The sequence below is a fragment of the Dromiciops gliroides genome, chromosome 1 (genome assembly GCF_019393635.1).
Source record: "Dromiciops gliroides isolate mDroGli1 chromosome 1, mDroGli1.pri, whole genome shotgun sequence".
In the NCBI taxonomy this organism is placed as follows: domain Eukaryota; kingdom Metazoa; phylum Chordata; class Mammalia; order Microbiotheria; family Microbiotheriidae; genus Dromiciops; species Dromiciops gliroides.
The window spans coordinates 180,707,939-180,734,555 of NC_057861.1; the positions used below are offsets into that span (position 1 = coordinate 180,707,939).

General features: G+C 37.1%; 1 protein-coding gene across 1 annotated transcript; it reads left to right on the top strand.

Annotated features, from left to right (window-relative positions):
- Window positions 1-1,550: 1,550 nt before the first annotated feature.
- Window positions 1,551-26,163, top strand: FAM8A1 (family with sequence similarity 8 member A1). The gene is made up of 5 exons (XM_043962641.1): window positions 1,551-2,459; window positions 10,048-10,168; window positions 15,672-15,795; window positions 17,259-17,398; window positions 21,581-26,163. The coding sequence occupies exons 1-5, from the start codon at window positions 1,685-1,687 to the stop codon at window positions 21,723-21,725; spliced, it is 1,305 nt and encodes a 434-aa protein (XP_043818576.1). The 5' UTR covers window positions 1,551-1,684; the 3' UTR covers window positions 21,726-26,163.
- The last annotated feature ends 454 nt before the right edge of the window (window positions 26,164-26,617 follow it).

Below are 26,617 nucleotides of genomic sequence, written 5' to 3' on the forward strand. Positions count from 1 at the left end.
AGTGGATAAGATCATTATTGCCTATATATTTTGTATTTACTTAGTTGTTTCCACCTAATAGAAGAAGCAACTCTGTGAGTGCAGGCACAGTTCCATTTTTGTCCCTATTGTCACTAGCACCTAGCACAGTACCTGGCACCTCCTAAGAGCTTAATAAATAATGCTTATTGTAGTGAAATGAGGGCCAAGAGCAGAGTTTGAAACTCTGGAGGAAAGCAGAACTAGTATAATGTTTACAATACCTTTGTTCAAACACAGGACTCTGATTACAAAGAGATCAGCAGTGTAGATAAGTGGTTATTCCTATGTCAAATATTCTTGAGTTTAAAAGTTTGTTTAATCAGTCTTGAAGTTTACTTTTATAATAACTATTTAGAAAGAAAAGACTTTCTTGAGTAGATGGACTTGTGTGCTACAACCTATACCCTTGAAGCCAAATCACCCAACTTCATCATTCCTCATTCACCTCTACCTCAAAAATAGTAAACAAGCCAATTCCTTTTTACAATGCTTCATTTTGTACCTGGCTTCATTTGGGTTTACTTAGGGTCTTGGGTCTTCTCTCAATTATCCAGTATATCCCAGGAACATTATCATTGGAAAACTCACAAATCTATAAGATCCAATTAGCCTTGGTATTTCCTCACACTTTCATCACTAACTACTGGTACCTCTGCACCTCTGATTGAAAGGTGAAGCAATGAATTCCAATATTTCCATTTAAATGGAAGAGGCTAGATACTAACCATCTGTGAGAGACTCTAACTTCTCTCACTTCCCATCTACCTCCCACAAGTACCTTCCTCTCATCCCTATGTTGACTACTTCCCCCCTCCCACTTTCAGCTTTTTTTTTTGTGGGGCAGTGAGGGTTAAGTGACTTGCCCAGGGTCACACAGCTAGTATGTGTCAAGTGTCTGAGGCTGGATTTGAACTCGGGTCCTCCTGAATCCAAGGCCAGTGCTTTATCTACTGTGCCACCTAGCTGCCCCTCAGCTTCTCTTTTGGTGTCTTCCCCCATTTAGATTGTAAACTCCTTAAAAGCAGGGATTCGTGTGCGTGTGTGTGCACTCGCTTAGCACAGTGTATGGCAAGATGGCCCTTAATCAATGTTTATGGATTACTATTAATTGACCATGTTAGGGGTTTAGTATTCTTTCCAGGCTTCCTTCAAAGTTTTTAAACCTGGACTCCCTCTCCTTATTGTCAAAGTCCCAATCCCTGTTGAGATAAGCGGGCTACTTGACCATTTCTTTGGGTAGGGTTACCAAAATAAAAAAAAAGGTTGGGGGGGGGTACCCTTTCTTCCACACAAACGTCCCTAATTTAAATAGAGTTGAATGGCAGGGAAGGAGGTATGTAGCCTTCTGCAGCGCTTAGGGGAGCTGCAACCTAAGGATGCCAGGCCCAAGCTGGGCTCCTAAGAGGCGAACTTGGAGACCTCTAGCTTGAGGAATGTGGCGCCGCAGTAACGCACCAAGACTGCAGTTACGCAGGCCCACTCGGACCCTGCGGCTGGAAAAGGGGCGGTGACGTTCGGAAGGGGCGGGGTTTCCGCTTCCGGCTGCGGATTGTTGACGACGGTGACTGCGGCGGCGTTGGGGCCGCAGCTCAGAAGGGAAGGGTCAGTCGAGAAGGCGACCGCCGCAGTGTCAGATACAGCTGCAGCTGGGGCTGTGGCCACGATGGCGGAGGGGCCGGAAAAAGCCCAGGTCCGCCTTCCCAGGCATCGCGGCAAGCGGGAGAATCGAGGCGGGGGCCGCGACTCCGAAGCCTCCACTTCGAGCTCGTTGGCCGTCGTCTCTTCCCGGGACGAGCAACAGGGCCAGTCACGGGCCCCCGGGAAGCCCGAGGCGAAGAGCTTCACACCGGCCTCGGCCTCCGAGCCGGGTCCGGAGCGCGAGCCCGGGCCACCCGAGAGCGAGACTGACCCCGGCAGCGGCGGCGGGGCGCAGCCGGAGAAGCCGACGGCGCGCGAGTACTCCCGGCAGGTGCACGAGTGGCTGTGGCAGTCGTACTGCGGCTACCTGACCTGGCAGAGCGGCCTCCTGGCCTTCCCCGCCTACGGCAGCCCGCAGCCGCAGCCCCCGCCGCCGTCGTCCTGCGCCCCGGGAAGCGGCAGCCCCGCCAACGGCCCGGCGGCCGGGCCCCCGCTTCCCCCGCTGGGCTACTATAACCCCTTCTACTGTCTGCCTACCCCTCCCGCGGCCGAACCAGCGGTGGCTGCGACCCCTGCCCCACCTGCCGCAGCCGCGGCCCCTGCCCCAGCCCCGGCCCCGGCCCCGGCCCCGGCCCCGGCCCCGGCCCCGGCCCCAGCCCCAGCCCCAGCTCCAGCCCCAACCTCCCCCTCCCCGGGGAACCGGCCTCCCAACTGGCAGGGATCGGCTAGATTAGCCCCGGCGACCAGGTCTGGAGGGGTCTCCGCGCCCCGGCAGCAGAACGAAAATGGGCGTCCTGCAGGTGAGAGGCGGCGGGTGGGTGTGTCTGTCTGCGTCTGAGTCTGTGCGGGAGGGGTAAGGCTCATGGGGAAGCTTCAGGGCCTACCGTTATTTATTCAAATATTTCCTTATATACTCGTGGTTTTTTTTAAAGCGCCGAAATTCTTGCACCTTTCGGACCTCGATTTTTTCCTTGAGGTGGACGTAGGCTGCAATTTGCAAAGGGCACGACTAGATTTTTGGCCCTCTTCACGCATGTGCACCACTGTTCTCTTTCTCCTTTGGTCCATTAAATTCCACATTAGGGGAGCTCTCTTTGCCACCTGACTTTTTCTGCAACGCCACCGTCCCGTCCTCCCCCCACCACCACCCCCCCAATCCCCGGGAAGGAATTGTTTTTGTATTTTATGCTGGACCAGAGGCAATATGGCAAAGTAGATAAGAGTTTGGGGATATAGAGTCAGACCGATGTTCATATTTGATCACTACAGGTGATTAGGTGACCATGGGCAAATATACCTATGAACTTGTCAGTGTGATTTGACTATATACTGCTACCGATAAGATTATGTGCATATTTCTTGTAATTATTAAGCTTCTTTAATTGTTTTTGTTGTTAGAGGAGAGGATTCATTTTCTTGGGAAGTTGTATCAGGAAATTACTGTAGTGTGAAAAGAAATGGCATTAATAAAACTGTTTTTTTTTTAAACCAAAATGGTATATGAATATAATGATCAATTACTGTTCTGAAAAAAATAAGGATATAAATAGAAGTAGAAACTGATTTCATTAGTATAGTAAGCTCCCAGAAAAGCTACTAATACAGGTTGGTGCCTTCTATGCAACTTGTAGTCTTTTAGAACTGCCCAGAGTTAAATGAGTTGCTCAGGGTCACAGCTAATGTTCCAAAGAGGGGACTTGAACCCAGAGCTTCTTGGCTCTGAGGCCAATTCTCTATTTAATAGGCCACATAGCCTCTCTAATAAAAGTCAAGAACATGAGGAAGTCAGAGAAACATGGAAAAATATATGTTGACCAGAAAAAAAGTACAACCAGGGGAATGCCACACATGATTAATTATAAGAAATAATATAAATAAAAGTGACACAAAAAGGTACAATCTTGGTTCTTGAGGACAGAACAAAAAACCCTTTCCTCTGTAGAGATGTGCAAATTTTTGATTAAGAATGTTGGGGGGGGGGCAGCTAGGTGGTGCAGTGGATAAAGCACTGGCCTTGGATTCAGGAGGACCTGAGTTCAAATCCAGCCTCAGACACTTGACACTTACTAGCTGTGTGACTTTGGGCAAGTCACTTAACCCTCATTGCCCTACAAAAAAACAAAAACAAGAATGTTATGGGGGGGTTGGGGGAGACGCGGCTAGGTGGCGCAGTTGGATAAAGCACCGGCCCTGGATTCAGGAGTACCTGAGTTCAAATCCGGCCTCAGACACTTGACACTTACTAGCTGTGTGACCCTGGGCAAGTCACTTAACCCCCATTAGCCCGCAAAAAAAAAAAAAAAGTGTTGTGTACACTATCAGAAGTAGTGAATTCTTTTCTTCAGAGTTCTCAGAAGGTACCTAAGTGAGTCTCTAGACCAATTCACAAACAATAGGAATCTCAACTATAACATACCCAACAAGCAACTGTCCGACTTGTTCTTGAAGACCTCCAAAGAGGGGGAACCTACCTCTCCAGGCAGTCCATTATACTTTTGGACAACATAATCATTAGGATGTGCTTCCTGACATCAAGCCAAAATTTGCATCTTTTCAACTTCCCCTCCTCCTTCTTTCCCTTCCCTCCCACCCTCATTGCTATTTGCTCTGTCTTCTGGAACCAAACAGACCAAATGCAAGCTTTCCTTACCATGACAACTCTTCATGTACTTCCTGAGTCTTCTCCAGGTTAAACATGCTCAATTCTTTCAACAGATCCTTGTATGACCTGAGCCCTTCACTATTCTAAATACTTTTACAGCTTTCTTTTTAAACTATGGTACCCTGAGCTGAAGATAGTACTTCAAGTCTGATATAGGGCAGAGTACAGTGGGTCTGTCACCTTATTCCTAGAAGTTAAGCTCTTCTTAATACAGTTCAATATCACATTAGCTTTTTTGGCTACAACATTATGCTACTGATTCATCAAGCTTGATGTCCACTGAAACCCCCAGATCTTTTTCAAAACAACAGCTGACTATGACTTTTGTACTTAGAGAAATTATTTTTTTGGTGCCCAAGTAAGACAACTTTATATTTATCCCTATTGAATTTCATCTTTGATTTATCTATAATCTGTAAAGATCTCTGGGATCCCAACTCCGTCATCTAATGTGTTAGCTATCATGCTCAACTTTGTGTTACCTACACATTTGATGAACATGTCATCTATGCTCTTATATCAGTTATAAAAATATGAAACAGCATAGGGCCAAGCAAAGATCCCTGGAGTACTCAATCACAATGATTCTTCCTTCCCTCTTCAGACCTCCCACAGCTACCCCTCCCCACTCTCAACTGAACATCTTTCCTTATGCTTTAGTGAAAAAAATTTGAGACCATTCACTGAAAGCTCCCTTTTCTCCCCCTTCTTCATCCCGATTCCTTCTACCACTCTCTCAGCCTTCACCTTCCTCACATAATGAGATGATTCTTCTCCAGCAGAATTATTCCCACTCTCTTATCTGCAATCTCTTATTGTCCATTGGCTGCTTCTCTACTGCCTGCAGACATGCCCACATCTACCCCATTCTTAAAAAACCCTCCAGTGTTCCATCCATCCCCACTTGCTATTATTCCATATCTTTCCTCCCTTTTGCAGCTAAACTCCTTGAGGCCATATATAGAAGGTTCCTCTACTTCCTCTCCTCTTATTCTCTTTTTAATTCTCTCACAGTCTAGGTTCCAGGATCTTCATTCAACTGAAACTCTTTTCTTCAAAATTACCAATGATCTCTTAATTGCCAAATCTAATGCCAAATCTATCTTCATCCTTCTTGACCTCTCTACAGCCTTTGAAACTGTCAATCACCCTCTTCTCCTTGATATTCTCTTTTTTTCTGTGTTTTGGGGACACTACCCTTTACCTATTTGATTACTCATTCTCATTGTCCTTTGCTGGATCTTCATCCAAATAATGTCCACTAATCTTGGGTGTTCCACAGGGCTTTCTGTCCTGGGCCCTCTTATATTCTTCCTCTTTACTCCTCACTTGGTGATCTCATAATCTTCAATCACATCTTGTTATGGATTCGTTTATCATTGGAATGATTGGAATGATGCCATCTGCTGGAGACTTACTGTAGAAAAGCTCTGCCATGAGGGCATCTTGCCTTTGGCGTCAGGAAGTGACGTTTGCTTGTGGGAGGAAGAAGGGGGAGCCTGGTGCTCTGACTCACTCTCTTTCCTGAGGACTCTGGTGGAGAAGGGAGCTAGAAATGCGCTCTCCCTTTAATAGATAGATGAATCTAGGCCTTTTCTCTCTCTCTTTACCAAATTCTTATTCTCCTTAATAAATGCTTAAAAGCCTAATTCTTGCTAAAGCTTATAATTTATTGGCGACCACTCATTAGATATTTTAGACAGACTAGCTAGAATTTTAGTCCCTATACATTATCTATATGCTGATGATTCTCAAATATGTTCATAATCTTTCTGCTGACATCCAGACTCACATGTCAAACTGGATGTCCTAAACTCACCATATCCAAGACTGAACTCATTATCTTTCCCTTCATTACTCCCCTATTTGAAATTTCCCTGTTACTGGCCAAGGTACCACCATCCTTCCATTCTCCCAGACTCAAAACCTAGCTATGATCCTTGACTCTTCACTCTTTTACTTCCCCCTTCCTTATTCAGTCAGCTGCCAAGTCTGTTATTTTTACCTTCCTAAATATCTCACGTCTTCTGTCCTCTGACACTACTACCAACCTGGTTCAGTCCCTCATCACCTTATGTCTGGACTATAGCAGTAGCCTGATGATTGGTCTGCCTGCCCCAAGTCTCTCCCTTCTCCAGTCTATATTCCACTCAGCTGACATTGATCTTCCTAAAACAAAGGGTTGACCATGTCACAGACCCATCCCACCCACCCCCTCCTTCAATAAACTCCAATGACTCCCTATTACCTCTAGGATCAAATATGAAATACTGTTTAGTATTCAAAGCTTTTCATAACCCCACCTTTCCAGTCTTCTTTTTCCTTTCAGTTCATTACTTTGGGATCCAGTGACCTTAGCCTCCTTGTTATTCCCTGAACAAAATAATCTACTTTCTGACACCAGGCATTTTTGCTCTCTGTTCTCCATGCATGAAATATTCTCCTTCATCTCTACTTTCTAGCTTCCCTGGCTTCCTTCAAATCCTAGCTAAAATCCTACCTTCTTCAGAGTCTTTCTCTATCCCCTTTAATTCTAATGTTAATTACTCTGTTGATTATTTTCATTTTGTTTTGCATATAGCTTGTTTGTACACAATTGGTTGCATATTATCTCCCTCATTATACTTGTGAGCTCCCTGAGAGCAGGGACTCTTTTTTTACCTTTTTTTGGCTCCCCTGTGCTTAGCCCATGCCTAGTATATAGCACTTAATAAATAAATGTTTATTGACTAAGTGACTCCACTGAAGACATCTGGACACCCAACCAGTTAATAGATCTATCTGATTTTATTGTTTAATATGGAATATGGAGAATATGGAGTATCTCTCCATATTCTCATAGGAATAGTATGAGATCATTATCAAAAGCTTTGCCAAAATCTAAGCAAACTATATCCTCAGCATTCCCCATATCTACTAGTTGAGTAATCCTATCAAAAAAGGAAAGGAAGTTAGTCTGGCATAATCTATTATGGACGGAGCCATTTTGGCACTTTGTAATCACCAATTCTTCCTTTGTAGGTATTCACTAACCCTATTTTTAGCTACCTCGTTTTGGATTTTTCCAGGAACCAAGGTTAAGCTCATTGACCTATAGTTTGTATGTTCTGTTCTCATCCCTTTTTTCAAAATTAGGACAGAATTTGTCCTTCTTCGATCTTGTAGTGCCTTTCCCAGTTTCCACAATTTTTAAAATATCTAGACAACAACTTGGCAATCATATATGCCAGTTCTTTTGAATTCATCAGAGACATCTAAATGCTATCTCCTTTATGTTGGCTATCAACTATATGTCTGGCATTTTTGTTTTATTGTTTCCAATTCAGTAATGATACTTAATTGGTTGTTTAAAATGGAGGATATATTGGGAAATTACCATGTTGTAAAGAAACAAAGTAGCAGCAAAACCTATTTTTAAATGATACATTGAAAGTAGGACAAAAACAAGTTGTTCATTGAAAGAAAAATGAGCTGCTCAGTTGAAAGCAAAGGGCCCTCTTTTGTTTACCTTTCTTTACCTCTCTATCTCCTTATCCTGCCAGAAAGTTCTACAGTGTTTTGTTTGGAGAGGGGGCCATGGTATGTAGAACAGGGAAGGAAAAGAACCAAGACTTGTGATTTCATTGATATAGGAAACCCTCTTTACCAGTGCATATACCAGTGCATGCATTTGCTCTGTATCTTATAGTTCTAGAGAGTTTCTAGAGCACTGAGACAGTGATAGTTATACCACTGAGATGGTTACACAGTCAGTGTGTATCAGAGGTAGGAATTGAACCCAGGTCTTCCAGACTCTTAGGCCAGCATTTTTTTCACTATATTAGGCTGATGGTATAATGTAGTCTCTTAATAAATGTGTATCAAATAGAAATTACAGGAGTCTGATACAAATTGAATATTGACTAAAAATTATATTTAATCTTTAATGCTACTTAGAATTTCAATTAAATTTTCCAGATTTATTGGAATTTTTTTTAATGACACTGCTGCTTATATCTAGGAGAGGAACCAGTTGTACTCTGATGTTTATCTTTGTGAGTAGTCAGCAAAATAGCAAGTTAATGTGATATATACAACACATTTACAACCTGGTTGTCAGTATGATTAGCTAATCTAATAATTGGTGTAAATCTTGTGAGATAATGTTGGACATAGGAATTTGAGATCCTAAATGTTTAGGGAGGGGGGCAACTAGGTGGCACAGTAGATAAAGCATCGGCCCTGGATTCGGGAGGACCTGAGTTCAAATCTGACCTCAGACACTTAACACTTACCAACTGTGTGACCCTGGGCAAGTCCTTCATTTCCCCGCAAAAACAACAACAACAAAATGTATATATGTATATGTATGTATGTGCTTCCCTTTGGTTTTACTATAAGGTACATACATAGTTTTGTGGAATCATGGTTTTATGTCTGGACTGTTCCATTGAGGTTATCTTATCTAATCCCCTCATGAAGCATGAATCCCCTATTACAACATCCCCAATAATAAGTAATTGTTTAACTTCTATTTTAAAACCTCCATGATGAGTTATAATGAGTAATTAATTCACCTAACTCCTGAGGTAGCATATTTAACAATTCTCATTGTTAAAAAGGGGTTTTTTTTCCCTCATATTGAATTGAAATCTGCCTCTTCATTTCTTTGTTTTGTTCTCTTACACCAAGCAAAACTAGGTTAATTCCTCTTCTACATGACAGCATTTCAGATATTTAAATATGGCTGTCTTGTTCCCTGTCCTTCCCCACGCTAAACATCCTTAGTGCTTTCAACTCATTCTTGAATAACATGATTTCAAGTCCCTTTACCAATCTGGTCAGCTCCTAGATGAGCTCCAGATGTCCTTTCTAAAATGTTCTAAAACATACTTTTTTAAAAAAATTTTAATTGAACTGAACACTAATCTTATACATGTGTTCTGTCAGGTTAGATCAGATCAGGCTGTTGTCTCCCTCCTTCTGGACCCTTTATTTTTAATTCATGTGGACTAAAATTTGAATCCGCTTTTATGGCCTACATATCTCATTGATTCACATTGAGCTTACAGTCCACCAAACCTCCAAGTCTTTTTCTGTTGTCTAGCAATTTATCTTCCATCTTTTACTTGGCAGTTGATTTTTCATCTCTGTGTGTCATAGGATTATGATTTCTTTCAAGCATAAACTCAGTTAAATTCTTTCCCTCATTCAGTTTTTGTTGTTGTTGAAATACAGTATTCTGATTACACTATTAAGAGATATATCTGTGATACCCTTTATATAATAAGGTGATGGGGGTAGCTAGGTGGCACAGTGGATAGAGCACTGGCCCTGGAGTCAGGAGGACCTGAGTTCAAATCCGGCCTCAGACACTTAACACTTATTAGCTGTATGACCCTGGGCAAGTCACTTAACCTCACTTGCCTCACACACACAAAAATAATAATAATGATAAGGTGATAAAATGCAATAACCACATGGATTTGAGTATTCATATGGAATTTAAATTCATTAGATTATATAAATATAACATAGCACAATAGTGCATGACAAGTACTAGATGTTATTTTTGTATTTTATTAATGTTATGAGTTACTAACAAGAATTTTAAAGTAATTTTTCTTCTCCCTTACCTTCCTTATTCCTAACCTACCTAGCTAGTATGCTAAGCCATACTCAAGTAAGTTAGACATTGAATTTACTCTAATAATCAATTTTTCTAACTTGTATTTTTCTTATTTCAGGTAGAGAATATGCTATTCCATCCTTGGCACACAGGTTTATGGCAGAGATGGTGGATTTCTTTATTCTGTTTTTTATAAAAGCAACCATGGTCTTAACTATTATGCATGTCAGTGGAATAAAGTAAGTTAAATTAGTAAAAAGGCTTTACTTCTTTCCTTTTTAAAGAAATTTTGTTTAGCTGAAAGTATATGAATATATGTGAACATCTCTCAGGAGACAGGCTTGTCATTGGTATACTTTGGGTTTGTTTTTGATGTGCCCTTTCAAGTTTATTTCCTTACTGGTTTCAAGTTTATTTCCTTACAAAAGAGAACAAAAGTTAATATAGTGAAATCTTGGCCTGTGTTTAGAGTAGGGATAGGGAACCTCAAACTCAAGGGTCTGTTTCTGTTTCTGAGCTTGATTGTTTTTCTATCTTTGGGAAACAATATTGCTCTTGCAATTCTAGAGACTACTGTGGTCCATTCACACTGAAACTTCTGGATGTGTAAAAATAAAAAATATTTAAGCCATGAATAATGATTTAATCAGTTGCTCCTCAATGGCCCTTCCTTTTAGGAAGAAAAATAAGATTATAAAATAATATGTTAGTTAAGTAGTCAATAACTCATTGCCCTTTTCCTGTTATTTTTTAATGATCTAAATTCAAGTGCTATCACCATCTTAGTCATCCCTGTGGCTAAAAAATTATAGCAACAATACTTTATTAAATGGACCACGTATTTGGATACTGCAAGATCCTAGCTGATGTTAAAGCAAGTAAATAGGAGCTAGTTATTTTCTAAGGTTGTTATAAAGGTACCTGAATTACCTGTTTTTAATGATACAACAAATTATCCAAATTTATTATATTATTTTAATTTCTGAATATGTTCTGTCCTCCTCCCTTCATCCTTCTAATAAAAAAAAAGAAAGAAAAAGCAAAGCTAATTAACACATCAGCTGTGTCTGACAGTTGGTGAAATGTTCTATAGTTGTCCTCCACCTCTCCAGTGAAGGGAGGTACATTTTTTTTCGTCTATTCCTTAGGTGCAAGGTTGGTCGTTATGATTATATTTCATTTTAATTAACTAGCTCAATTAATTGTAATTAAAATACATTTTCCATCCCATATTCATTGTTGTAGTCATTGTATATATTGTCCTCCTGGTTTTGCTTGCTTACTCCTACATCTGTTCATATAAGTCTTCCTGTACTTCTCTGAATTTTTCATAGTTCTTGTAGCAAAGTAGTATTTCATCACATTCATTTACACTTTGTTTAGACATTCCCCAGTTAATAGGAATATTTGTTTCTAGTTCTTTGCTAACACAAAGTATTGCTCTAACTATTTTGGTATAAATGGGACCTTTTTGTTTTTCACTTCTTTGGAGTATAACATAAACTTATTTTAATTCGGTTCATGTCTCTTTTAAAGCTATCTTTCCCTTTTTTAAAAAAAGAGTTTGTTTTTGCTTTTTGAATAAGATTTTGGTAATATGAGCTGGCAGTATATATTTACCATAGTTTTATATGATTTATTTACTATAGTTTAATATATTTCAGAATTGCGTATATACCTGGTAGCAAGCATTCCTTTTAGTGAAATGTAGCTGTATTTTAAAATAAGTACTTATTTTTTCTGCTGCTATTTTGAAATTACACTGTCTCAAAAGGAAAAACAAAATTAGAAGCTTACAGACCAAACTGTCCTTGAAATACTTGTCTCTCAGAAAGAGGGGTTCAATATACAGTAACTGGTGTGTACTTTCCATGTCCTAATGGTAGAAGGACTCTAGGAGATTCTTGGCAATGTTTGGCTTCTTAGTTCTCATAATTTAAATTTATACCAGTGATTAACATATGTTATATATTTATCATTTGGTACAGCAGAACTTTCCCTGTCCATAATCATTTAGACTTAAATGTCCAACCTGATGATAATAATTTTTAAAATAATAATTTCTAGGAGAAAAGTATCCTGGATTTGACTATCAAATCCTCATGACATATGTAGTGACAAGATATAATAAGACTAGTGGAAGAGGAGAAATTCATTATCCATTTTTTCTTTTCTCTATGAGGTAGATATGTTTTTTTAATTAATAAAGTATTTTATTTTTTTCCATTACATGTAAAGATAGTTCTCAACTTTTGACCATACAAGCTTTACAATTTCAGATTTTTTCTCCCTCCCTCCCCCCCTCCCCTAGACAGCAGGTAATCTGATATAGGTTACATATATATATACACATAATAACATTAATCCTCTTTCTGCATTAGTCATGTTATAAGAGAAAAAATCAGAGCAATGATGAAAAACCTCAAAACAGAAAAAAAAACAGCATCAAAAACAAAAGAAATAGTATGGTTCATTCAGCATCTATACTCCGCAGTTCTTTTTTTTTTTTTTTCCCTTGGATTTGGAGATCCTCTTCTATCACGAGTTCCCTGGAACTCTTCTGTGCCATTGCATTGGTGAGAAGAATATAGTCCATCACAGTAGATCAACACTCAATGTTGATGATACTGTGTACAATGTTCTCCTGGTTCTGCTCATCTCACTCATCATCAGCTCACGTAAGACCCTCCAGGTTTCTCTGAACTCCTCCTGCTCATCATTTCTTACAGCACAATAGTATTCCATTGTATTCATATACCACAACTTGTCCAGCCATTCTCCAATTGATGGGCACCCTCTCAACTTCCAATTCCTTGCCACCACGTAAAGAGCAGCTATAAATATTTTTGTACATGTGGGTCCCTCTCCCCTTTCCATGATTTCTTTGGGAAAAAAGACCCAAAAGTGGTATTGCTGGGTCAAAGGGTATGCACATCTTTATCACCCTTTGGGCATAATTCCAAATTGCTCTCCAGAATGGTTGGATCAGTTCACAGCTCCACCAACAAAGGATTAGTGTTCCAATTTTCCCACAGCTTCTCCAACATTTATTATTTTCCTTTTTTGTCATTTTAGCCAATCTGATAGGTGTCAGGTGGTACCTCGGAGTTGTTTTTATTTGCATCTCTCTAATCATTAGAGATTTAGAGCATTTTTTCATATGGGAATAGATAGCTTTGGTTTCTTCATCAGAAAACTGCCTGTTCATATCCTTTGACCATTTCTCAATTGGGGAATGACTTGGGTTCTTATAAATTTGATTTAGTTTCCTATATATTTTAGAAATGAGGCCTTTATCAGAAGTACTGGCCTCAAAAATTGTTTCCCAGCTTTCTGCCTCCCTTCTAATTTTGGAGGCATTGCTTCTGTTTGTACAAAAATTTTTTAATTTAATGTAATCAAAATCTTCCATTTTGCATTTTATAATATACTCTATCTCTTGTTTGTTCATGAACTGTTTTCCTTTCCAAAGATCTGATAGGTAGACTATTCCTTTCTCTGCTAATTTACCTATGGTATCACCTCTTATGTCTAAATCGTGTAAGGTAGATATGTTTTTTAAAATCATAACTTAATGAAGATTTCTTTGAAAACTTATTTCCAATTTATCTTTCCAAATATTTCTAAATATTTCCTAACTGACCTTTCTCATCCTTCAAAATTCTAAGCTTCTGTGAAAAATTACCTAGCATTTGGAGGATCTGAGAGAAAATGAAACATAGGATCACATTATACCTTTTTGCTACCTGATCTTTCTTCTTTCTCTCTTTCTGGCCTCTTACCATAAAGTTAATTTGAACATAGCCTCTGGAAAGCTATTGAGGTTGAAGAATCTCACAAAGTCATTGCTCTGAAACCTTTGAATCTATCAGACTGCTTCCTGAATCATAATGATACTATTAGAAGGCTAAACCAATGGTCTCCCAAATGGGGAACATGGCATTATGCTACAGGTCCATAATCAGTCCTTAAGGGAGAATCATTGCTTACATTTAAGAATATACTGGAGCCAGCTTACAATTGTTCAGTTTCAGCATGAGCATTTTCATCTTGGAACTCAGCAAACGTTTCGTTCACTTCAGGGTTTTATTTATTGTTTGATTGTCTAGACTTAATAAAATGAAGAAAATAATAATAATGCAACTTAAACTTAAAAGTGTGTCATATGTCCATTTTTCTTTTCTGAAATCTGATTCTTAAACATTTATCAGCACACTGGTGCTCTCATTCCACTCTTGCTCTAATAGCTAGTCAAGAGGCTTGTCTCCAACACAGTCACACCTACCTTTATCCCCCAAACACTCCTCCCACCTTTTCCCTTCCTCTGCTCTGCAAGCTTCCCATTTCCCCCCAACCCTTCTGAGTCAGGCATTGCCCCCTCATTGCAATTATAACTTAAACTAACTGCTATCTACTGCAGCTGTGCAGGTGTAATTGAGAAAATTCTACCTCATCCCTTGCTACTAGATCACCTCATGATTATGGCAGGAGTTTTGTTGTCTGCAGTTGGGGAATAGAACCACCTCTCCCCATTTTTCATTTTATGGGAGACATAGTCACATGATGTGTAGGGCATGGCTAGATTGTGATCCTGATCACAGATATCATTACATATTTTTACTCCAACCCTGTTATTGTTGAGGTCACAACCATCCTTCCAATCACTCAGGTTTTCACAACTGTCATCTTTGACTTTTTCCTCTCCCTCATTTTTCCTTTTTCTTTTTTTTTGGGGGGGGGGGGCAGGGCAGTGAGGGTTAAGTGATTTATCCAAGGTCACACAACTAGTAAGTGACAAGTGTCTGAGGCCAGATTTGAACTCCAGTGCTGTATCCACTGTGCCACCTAACTGCCCCCCCTGCCTCATTCTGAATCCACATATCCATTCTGCTTCTCCATTTCTCATGGCTCTCACCTCTCCACTCATATAGCCACCACCCTAGTTCAGGTTCTTAGTACTTCTCACCCAGACTATTTCACCAACCTTCTAATCAGTCTCCCTACTTCAAATTTTTCCCAACTCTAATCCGTTCTCCACACAGCCACTAAGAAGATTTTCCTGAAGCACAGGTCTAAACATGTCACTTCCCTACTCAGTAAATTACATTGGCCCCCTAGTGATTCTAGTATCAAATGTTATCTCATATTTGTTGAATACCTTTAAAAATGTAATCTTATTTAATATTTCTCCCTTGTGCATGTATTATGCTTTAGCAAAACTGGACTACTTGCTATGCCCTATTTCACTCTTCTTCCCTGTAATCTCTCTTATTTTTGCCTCTTATATTCCATATTGAAGTATTCCAAAGTATTTCACTTTGAAAATCTTTATTTCATTTTCTGTCCTTATCCAAATACTTTCTTAAATTTTGGAAAGATTTTCTTGAGACTCACACAAGCTAAATTGTGTGAGTAGATGAACTTTAGGTATAGATTCAGATGAGACAGCTATAAGGGATGCCAGTGGTTAGGATGGCATGTGTAGATGTACAGTTGCCAATCCGTGAGTAAGCTGATGGAATTTTATTTTTAAAACAAGGCAGGGAGGAATAACTGAAGAAATTCTTAAGTAATGTGAAATCTGGCATATGAAACCGAGTGGGAAGTACTTGCTCCAGATTACTATTCGTTTTTAGAGTTTCTTTTAAATATTGGCGTGCTCTAATGGAAGATGGTAATCTGTCATTTATTCAACTGTTCTAATAATTCATTCTTTATAATGCTGCCTTTTGTTCTCTATAGGGATATTTCTAAGTTTGCTATGCATTATATAATAGAAGAAATAGATGAAGACACATCAATGGAAGACCTGCAGAAAATGATGATTGTTGCTCTTATATACAGGTTATTAGTTTGTGTCTATGAGGTAAGATCCTGTTATTTCAAGAAATTCTTTAGAACATTATTTAGCTGTTTTGCAGATAGATATTAATACATGGCAAAATTGGACATTTTAGCTTTTGACAATCCCAGAGTCTTAGACTAGGTAGTGTTAAGGGCTAATATTCTAGCTAGTCTGTCTAAAATATCTAATGAGTGGTCGCCAATAAATTATAAGCTTTAGCAAGAGTTAGACTTTTAAGCATTTATTAAGGAGAATAAGAATTTGGTAAAGAGAAAGAAAGGCCTAGATTCCTATCTATTAAATGGAGAGCACATTTCTAGCTCCGCTCTCCACCAGAGTCCAAAGGAAAGAGAGCGAGAGCGAGCGCCAGTCTCTTCCTTCCTCCCCCCACTAGTCCGCGTCACTTCCTGACGCCAAAGAAAAGACTCCTGGTCTTGTCCTCAAAGACCTTCGTTTCATGGGCGGAACTCTTCTACAGTAAGTCTCCAGCAGGTGGCGTCATTCCAATCATTACAGTAGAGAACTTGGAGATAATCTATCCCAAGCTCCTCATTTTATAACAAACAGAGATCTAGAGAAATAAACTGATTTTTCTCAAATTCATAGTAGTAGAGTTAAGGACTAGACCCCAGGATTTTCCTAAGCCACCATACTTTTCCACTGTACCATGTGCCTATAATCTCGGGCATTTTGTAGCTTATAAGAACTGTTTTAGATACATACAAATACTTATTATTAAATGCTAATAGACAAAGAAATGTTATCTTTTTTAATCCATTCATTCTCGGTCAAAACTTTATCAATAGTAAATTGATTAGGATTTGCTGACTGAAAGCTAATAGGATATAGTAGAAAGTTCTACAGGACTTGGAGTTAGAACACCTGGGTTTGAATTACAACTTCAATAATGACTATTCGTTTGGCTATGGACAAGTCACTTTATTGATGTCAGGTTTTTTCATCTGTAAAATAGTAATAATGATAAATTATCTAATTTGCAGAGTTTTTGTAAAGAAAACACTTCATAAACCTTAAAGCACTATGTAAATGTGGGTATTTTTGTTGTTATTATTAAACCCCTACATATGTCCAATACCTATGTTAGTTTATATAGAGGATCTAACAATATAAGATATAGTATCCTCCCCTGAGGGAGCTTGGTTTGAAGCCAGTTTGGGAACAGAAGTAGACAGATTATATCAGGTCACTAAGAGAAGCTGCAGAATACCTGTCTCTGGAATTGACAATGAATGAGACATATTTAAACATATTAGATCTATTCCTTGCTTAGCTGTACAATGATGGATTTCTCACAATAAACTATAACTGTAATGTTATATAAAATGCTTTCCTTCCTCTTTAAAGTTTTCAGCAAGTATTAAGCAAACAGTAGAATAACGGAGGAAAACTTTATTAACCAACAAAATTAATTTTTAAATAATTTATTTTTTTCAAATTAGATATTTTTTAATCTCTCTTTACAGATAATTTGTATATGGGGAGCAGGTGGAGCCACTCCAGGAAAATTTTTGCTGGGACTTCGTGTTGTGACATGTGATACATCAGTGCTCATTGCACCAAGCCGTGTTTTAGTGATTCCCTCCTCAAATGTTAATATAACAACGTAAGTTCTAGGTTTTTATTTTTGGACCTGCTCTATACTGATAAAACTAACAATGAACTTTTAAGAATAATTATTTATGTGTAATCCACAAGTTATAAAATTTAATAGTGTTTTTATTCTCTTCCCCACCCTCCCCTTCCAAAAAAATCCACACCTCTTCTATTCTTTATGTTTGACTAATACTTCTTACTTTCTCTACATTAAAATTAGATATCCATTATTTTTATTATTATGAAAACTTAGAAATGTAAAACAATTAGTAAATTATTATTAAATTGTACTATTGCAGATATTCAAGATTATATCATTAAAAGCTTGCTTAGTCTGAATAAGAAAAAACTTAGCAGAGAAGATAATAGCAGTCTTCAAATATTAAAAGGGATATCATGTGGAAGAAGATTTAGATGTTCTTGGCTTCAGAGGGACAAACTCAGAACTGTGTGTGGAAGTAAGAAAATACTTTCTAATGATTAGACAGTGTTGAAGTGGAATGATCTGGTAGAGTAGCAGGAAGAAGTACAGTAAGTTCCCCCTGACAAAACTTTTCCAAACAGATCTAGAAAATGCACCAGACTGAATCCTGATGGGGAAATGTAAGAAAAAAGTCTCAGTGAGTCATATTTCCATCTGAGGTCTGCATAGGGTGGCAGAGGTCAGCCTGAGTTGTCCCTGAGATCCTGAAGTTACATAAAACTCAGTATTCAAAAAAGCAGCAACTGTTCCTGCCCAGACTTCCGTCTAGAAATATGCAGAGTCTGGCCCCAACTTAAAGGCAGAAGTCAGAAAGTAGGGTGGAAGAATGAGCAAACTCCTACCATAAAAAATTATCATAGTAAGAGGGATGCTCAAGACACAGACCCAGAAGAGAAGGGCTACAACACATCTACAAGCAAAACCTGAAAGTAAAACAGAGCTTAGGCACAAATTCAACTAGAATTCTTGAAAAGCAATGAAATAAGAATTTTTTAAATGTTCTTATAAATTAAATGAGAGCACTGGAGAAAAAAATCAGAAAATAAATGAGAACCATGGGAGAACAATTTGGGAAAAGAATCAGTGTCTTGACACAGAACATAAAAAAACCTTTCCCAAACAACAAACTCCCTGAAAATTAGAATGGGCCAAATAGGAATCACAATTTCATGAGAAAACAAGAAATATTCAAACAACCAAAAGAAAAAAAAATAGAAGAAAATGTAAGGTATCTCTTTTTTTTCTTTTTGTAAGGTATCTTAAAGCAGAAACAGCTAACCTGGAAAACGGATCAAGGAGGGTACATTTAAGTATCTTTGGATTAACTGAAAGCCATGATAAAAAAACAAAACAAAACCGCCTACATATCCCATTTCAAGAAATCATAAAAGAAAACTGCCCATGTCTCCTAGAATCAGCAAAATAGAAAGAAACCACTAGTCACCTCCTGAAAGTAAGGTAACTCCCAAATGAAAACTCTCAGGAACATTATAGCCAAAATCTAGAGCTTCTAGGTCAAAGAAGAAATACCACAAAAAGAAGAAATTTAAGTGCCAAGGAGCCACAGTTAGAATCACACATGACTTAGCCACCACCACTATAATAAAGCATAGAGCTTGGAGTACAATATTCCAGAAGGTAAAGGATACATAATAAGCCTACAGCTAAGAATAACTTACCCAGCAGAACTGAGGGGAAAATGGATCTTTAATGAAATAGAAGACCCTCAAGTATTCCCTATGGAAAGACAAAAGCTGTATAGAAACTTTGAAGTTCTGTAAACAGAGGAGTCATAACAAGAAATATAAAAAGGTAAACACTAATGAAGAATCACAGGGGACTAAAGAATAAACTAATTATATTCTAATGTTGCAAAAAGAAAAATGTGTGCTCTCTGAACTAGGGTCATCAGAGGAATCTAGTTAAATAGACCTGGTAATAGTTCTGTTTTGTCTTGATGTTCTTAAGAGTGAAAAGGGAGGGTAAAAGGAATTTACTGGATAGAGGGGATGAGAAGGTGAGAATGGTTAGGGAAAATTATCTCATAAGTGAGGCAGTCAAGTTGAAATCTATACAAAGAGGAAAGGGAGTTTGGGGCACAACTGACTTAAATTTCACTCATCTGCACTGGTCAAAAGAGGGAAGAATATATACAAATACACACAGAGTTGGAAACAAATATATTGCACTCAGGAGGGAAATAGGGAAAGAGAGAAGGGAGAATTAGAGGGAAGGTTAAGGGAAAGATTTGTCCGAAGCAAAACAAATTCTAAGGATGTGTATACTTGTTTTGCTATTGCAAAGAATTTGGAACTTACGGTATGCCTATCATTTGGTAAATGGTTGAACAAGTTATGGTATGTGAATATAATGGAATACTATTGCTCTGTAAGAAATGATGAAGTGAATTGATCCAGAGAAACCCAGGAAGACCAATATGAACTGATGCAAAGTGAAGTAAACAGAACCAGAAGAACAATTTACACAGTAATATCAATATTGTAAAGATAATCAACTTTGAAAGTCCTAGGAACTCTGATCGGCATAGTGACCAGCCACAATTACTCTGTGTGTGTGTACTAATGATGAAACATACCGCCCACCTCCTGATAGAAAGGGAAAGGACTCAGCATAACTTGAGAAATATTTTAACATGGCAGGACAAAAATTCGTTTTTATTATACATGTTTGTAACAAGAGTCTCTTGATTTTTTTCATTCTTATTTGGGAGAGGTCAGTGGGAAAGCATATTTTTGCAGATTAAAAAAATGTATAATGTTCTTTTAAAAAGAAGGGAACCAATATAATGAAAAGTTTCAGGATCATACCACAAGAGAATGAATTGAAGAAACAGGGGATATTAAACCTGGAGATGATAAGACAGGAGGTTATTTTCAAGTCTTTAAAAGGTTGCCATGGAAGTAGCATTCCACTTATTGTGCTCGACTCTAAAAGGCAGAAATAGAAGCGGGTGGAAGTTGCCGAAAGACATTTTAACTTGATATAATGAAAAACTTTTAAAATTAGAGCTATCCAGAAGTGGAATGGATTTCGGGGGTGGAGGGGAGAAAGAAAGAAAGAGTAGGATGTTCTGCTTTATTAAAAGTCTTTATAATGGTTTTTGGTTTTTGTTGTGGGATTTTTTGGTGGGGCAATGAGGGGTAAGTGTCAAATGACTGAGGCTGGATTTGAACTCAGGTCCTCCTGAATCCAAGGCCCGTGCTTTATCCACTGCACCACCTAGCTGCCCCCTTTTTTTAAATAAAGGTTTTTTAAAAATTTTTATTAAAAGTCTTCAAACAACCATTTCAGGCTCAGTGGCAATACTATATATTCATCCCAAGATGATAGGGATGATATACCCCCAGAGTCACTTTATACTTGGAGCAAATAGATTGGTTCTCAGTCTCTGATTTCATAGTAGCATAAATCTTCTCTAGTACCTTTGTTTCTCTGAGGCTCCGTATCCCTGTTGGTAGGCCTTGTCTTAGTCATTCAAGCTAAGGTGCTACAATTCCTGTATTCATCACAAAGAAAGAGGGAATGGAATACTGGTCCTTGTTGCAATTTGAAATTCCACAGGCTTCTTTAAATTGCCAACTAGTAATAAGTAAAAAAAAAAAAAATAGAAGGTAGAAATCCAATATTTGCAGATTATTTTCCAGTCTGAATTTGAACTTGTTTTTGAAGCTTTGCTTATTTAACTGCCCAATTTCAAAAAGAAAGGAAAGCTGAAAGATAACTTAACCGTTAGGGCTTCATATATGATAAAAACTGGGAGTATTACAAAACTGCTTAGTTTAAGGGGGAGATGATGCCAGAAGTACACTTTAATTAGTGATTGTAGAAAAAGCAATCAATAAAATATTTATTCTTTTATAAAGTGTTTTTCTTGTGTTATTGGAAAAACACTTTAAATGCCATTAATTCTCTAACACATTCTAATCTTTTATTTCTTTTTTCCTGTGTTACACTGAAGTTACAGTTGCACATTATCAAAGTCTTTGAAAGTAATGAAAGGGCTATGGAATTTGATCAATATCTGCTATTCAAAAATCACTGAATATTAGAAGCAAAATTTATCTTGTGGGTGAATATGGACTATATGTATGATTTTCATTAATGTTAACTATTTTGGACTTTGGAAAATGATTTTATATTAAAAATGTGTATTACCTGATTTCTTTTTTTTGTCCTTTAAATATTTAGGTCCATTATTCGAGCCTTGATCAAGAATTTTTCCATTGCTTCTTTTTTTCCTGCTTTCATCACACTGCTGTTTTTTCAGCATAATCGAACAGCCTACGACATTGTAGCGGGAACCATTGTGGTAAAAAGAAATGGGGTTAGATGATGCCAAGAAAAAGTCCTGAGTTCCACACTGTCTATAATAATGACAAGACTAAAATTATGTTTTGAGGCCATCAGTATCCTTGGATTAGATTAACTGGTGATTCGGAAATTAAACTATCACTCCCGTGTGATGCAGATGACTATCCCGAAAGTATTGACTTTACTTGAATGCCAAAGAACTTTACCAGAAAAGAAACAGTACTTATTCAATGAAAAAGTGTCAAATTTTTCAATTGAAAAGAAGGCATGTAGTGTCACAGTCAACCATGGATATATACTTTCTTACATTCTAAAGCATGATGATTTGCTGGGAGTAATTTCAGCCTTGAGTCTCCAAATGAAATTTCTACAGCTTTTTGTGTTTCACACAAAAGGATGCAGAATGTCCAGTTGTGTTTTGTAAACACCTGCATAATCCACCTTCTAGGTAACACCTCTTAGGAAGATTGCAACCTTTATTTTCTCCTAGGTGATGAAATTAAATATAACTCTGCCATCTTATTCATTGGTTACATGAGATGTCAATTGGACAGTGGAGGCTAAGGTTGTTGGTTCTCTCTTACCTAAAGCTTTTTAATATATATTGCATTGTGCTTTTAAAGAATGGTGCAACTTTACCACTATTCTAAATGTTTAATCCAAATGTGTATTTTGTGACAAGTCTTGCATGATGATGATCGCAAGTATTAAGTCTATTACTATATTATCAATGTTTTTTTAAAGGAAGGTAAGTTAGTGATTCCTTTTTATAAATAAATCAAAAGTAAAATTTCCACCATAAATCGAACTTTATATTGATGTGCAAATGTTTCAGTGCTCTAAAGGGAACACTGTGGACTATAAATAGAGAGAAATAATCACTTCCTTTTGATGGTAAAAATGGTTACTTTCATCAAGTTGTTGCATATAAACAGTACAGTATGAAACTATTCTAATTGTGTTTGCAGCATGAAGAAAGTATTAGTGTATTATCTCAGTGTTCTGAAGTTGGATGTAACATCTTTACAAATAGGATTTTCACTCAATAATCAGTCCTCATATTGTATCCTTTATATTTACATAGTTGGAGTGAATTGCATCAATCTGTTGAATAAAGAACCTCAGTATTTCCTGATATATTTATATCCCATTATGCTATAAAATGTTTGTATTTTTCCCAATATGAAATAATCATTTGAAAATAACTTGTAAAGGAAGTGTTGTCTTCAGATATTAATCAGAGTTTGAAAGTGTTCTTTAGTTGCACTGGAATTCCTTAATCCTACTTATTTATTACCAGTGGGCCAAAAAGAATTCCACAGTTTCATTTACTCAGTTTACTATTGACTATGCTGCTGGTTGCAGGGAGTACAGTATTTAAGGAGCTAGGAAGAATGGTAATTCTATGTGTTGCCATTTTATTCATTCCACTGCTAAAACAAAGCTGTCTTTTTGTTTCTTTTGTGAAGAGATGCCCCAGTTAGCACTGTTGAGATATTTCTGAGTCAAATAAACAAGTTTTTCTGGTTTTGTTTGATTTTTTTAACCATGTTATGGCAAGCATCTCCATTTATTTCAAAGGAAAATAGTGTGGTATAATGGAAAGAGCACTGGATTTGGAATCGAGCAATCTGAATTCAAACCCCAGTTATACTACTACTCATTTGATTGTAGACATGTTTCTTCACCACTGCTTGCTTGGTTCGGTGGTTTCAAACTCAAATAGAATCAGATCTCTGTAGACTACATATTGGCTCAGAAAACCACAAATGCACATTATTCATGTTGTATTGTAATTTTATTTATTTTGTTAAACATTTCCCAATTAAATTTTAATCTAGTTCCCTTCATTTGTAGCAGGTGAGTTTGACACCTCTGGACTAAATGATCTAATTTCCTTGCAGGTCTAAAATTTATGATCTTAGAAAAGTTTCTTACATAAACAAACAATATGTGAATGAATTGTGTAGTGAAACAAAATAGCCTTTGATATTCATGGCTTTTAAACATAACATATTGCTACATGACAAGCAACAAAAAATAGACTCCCTGTTAATACTGTCATAGAATTTTTAAAATTAATTTCACTATTTACTATGAAAATTATTTGGAATATTGCTTTTATAATTAGTGTTTACAGAACTTGAACAATGAACTCTTTTTGATGTATATTTTACAACTTCACAAGCTACATTTAATTTTCAAAACTGGTGTTAAATTCAGTTTCATTAAGAACTCTTAGAAATGCTATGCTATATTTGGTTATTATTTAAACTAACATGACTCATCACAGAAAAATAAATGACCCAGTAATTAAATTAACTTTTTAAACCTTAAAGAATTCTATAAATTTGAATTATTATTTTTGCAGGACAGGGTAGGAAATAAGGCAGAAATACAGCTAATATCTATAATGCTAAATTACCAGTACTATTTGTTGTTCTATATTTCATCATTGTCACTATTTGATTGTAACTTGGACATTATCACTTTTTTAAACTACTAGAGAAATGATTTAAGGCCCTTGGGAAAGTTGGATTCTGGTATTGTAACAACACCTCAAGTGGCACCATACCAATAGGAGTATCTTCTCATCAAAGCTCTACATTCTAGCTTATTAATATGAATCTGATTCCCCTTTTTTGTCATGAAATTACAGTGCCCTAAAGTGTAAAGTTCAAGCTTAAGAAAGAAAAAGGTATTTTTAAAAGTTACTACCTTCACATTTGTGTATTTTTTAGTATTTGTATATTTTAAATTTTAAATGTAATATGTAAGATATATAAGCAAATCATAAAAGGAAATTTTAATGGGGGAGAAATTTAATTGTGATATTATTTCAGTGAGAGTTCTCTTGAGTATACCCACTGTTTCTGAGAGTGCAAAATTAACTTCACATATTTATTACTGGAGTCTAGTATCATTATTTTATAAACTGTACAAAAATTCATAACTAAAATTGTAATGAATAGCCCTGTGTGCTGTGGAAGAGGTAGCCTGAAATATATTGTTATAGTTAATGATCATGCAGATTCATTCTGCAGCATTTTGTTAAATAAAGCCTATTTGATCAGATTACTCGGTTATAAAGTGGAGTTAAATTATGACCTGATAAATAATGCTCAATTTTCTGACATCTTAAAGTCCATTTTAAGCATTTACCCCCCAGTATTATGAAAGGACTCTAGCATAAAATTTCATGATAGTCTATTTCACAATTGAAATTTACTAATCAAGCTTTTAACTACCTACAATATATGTATCATGCATATATAGATACTGGGGATAAAACAAACAAAAATGAAGCAGCTCTTGCCCTTAAGGGTCTTAAATTCTATTGGAGGAGACCATTTGTATATGTCTAGTTGAATATTATTAAACTAATATACTGTCTAAACATTATTTTCTTAGTATTCTGATTTCTTCCAAAAATACACATTTCTCTTCTAAATTACATTACTACATTTATAAATGAAAAAATTTATTATGAAAGGAATATACACCTCTTTTGCTAGACCAACTTGTACATAAAATACAAATTAATTGGCCATTTCTGTGGTTTTGTTATACCATATATTTCCAATGACAACATAGGTATTTTACTATTATTAACTCAGTACAGGTATAGGAAACTATATTGGCATATAATTACTTTTTTCAGATAAAGTTTCCCACATTTTCTTTCAATTCCTTGCTAATTTGAGTACTTTTCTTTGGGTAGGGAGAGACAGGAATTGAGACCTATTTATCTGCTACTTGTTAATTTTAAGAATTTGGCTGGGGAGGAGATTGAATCTGTTGGGCAAAATTAGGTTTGGGGATTACAAAATTTCTTTTTCTTTTTTTTTTTTGGTGAGGCAATTGGGGTTAAGTGACTTGCCCAGGGTCACACAGCTAGTACATGTTAAGTGTCTTAAGGCCAGATTTGAACTCAGGTCCTCCTGACTTCAGGGCCAGTGCTCTATCCACTGCACCACCTAGCTGCCCCAGATTACCAAATTTCTAAATAAATCCTTTTCATTTGTGACATACCTGTCCCTGTTAAAGACCATTTATATTGTTATTTATCTTGGATAATGTTAAGGTTAGTTTGTTTTCAAACATAATTCCCAAATGCTTTTAATATAATAGTATTCATGAGATTGAACCACCATAGAAAAATGTAAGAAGTGTTATACAAATTTCCACATCAGAAAAATATATAGTTCAAGTTCTGTTACAACACAAGTATTACAACAATATCTTTAATAGATATATTCCCAGCTCAGTCAAGGGCATTCTTCAAGAAGTATTTGCTTGTAACAGCATCTACTAATATAGCATAAAAATACAGAAAGGCCAGAGGAGTTCGTTGTCATAGAAAATGACCTGCATCGTTGTTTTGTAACAAATCATGGTATTCAGTTTGTAAATTGCCAATTTGTATAGTATCCTGTCTTAATAAAATCTTTATTACAGTCTTCATTGTGTTTATGCATTGTCTCTAATTGGAAATGTTTGGTTTGAGTTTCAAAAAATGGTGTGGGCCCTTACTAGGATCTCCACCTTTGCTGTAGATCTATTCCTATGGAGGAAGTATTTACATTTAGCCTCTGATAATCTTACAAAATCTGAGTCAAAAGAGACTTTAGACATTCTCCAGTTCAGCCCATACCTGAAACCCTACTACCACCTTATCTCTAAAGGAAATCCCTCTACCCCTTTCTAAGAAGTGTGAATTTGAAGACCTCCATTAAAGGATAACTTGCCACCAACCAAAGCTGCCCTTTCCACCTCAGGATAGTTCTTTTTAGTCAGTCAGCAAGTATTTACTGCTAACTATGCCAGGCACAGGCATAAGTGCTGTAAATACAATATAAACAGTCTGACTGTATAAGAGATTGCATTCTGATGTGAAATGACAGCATGCGAAAG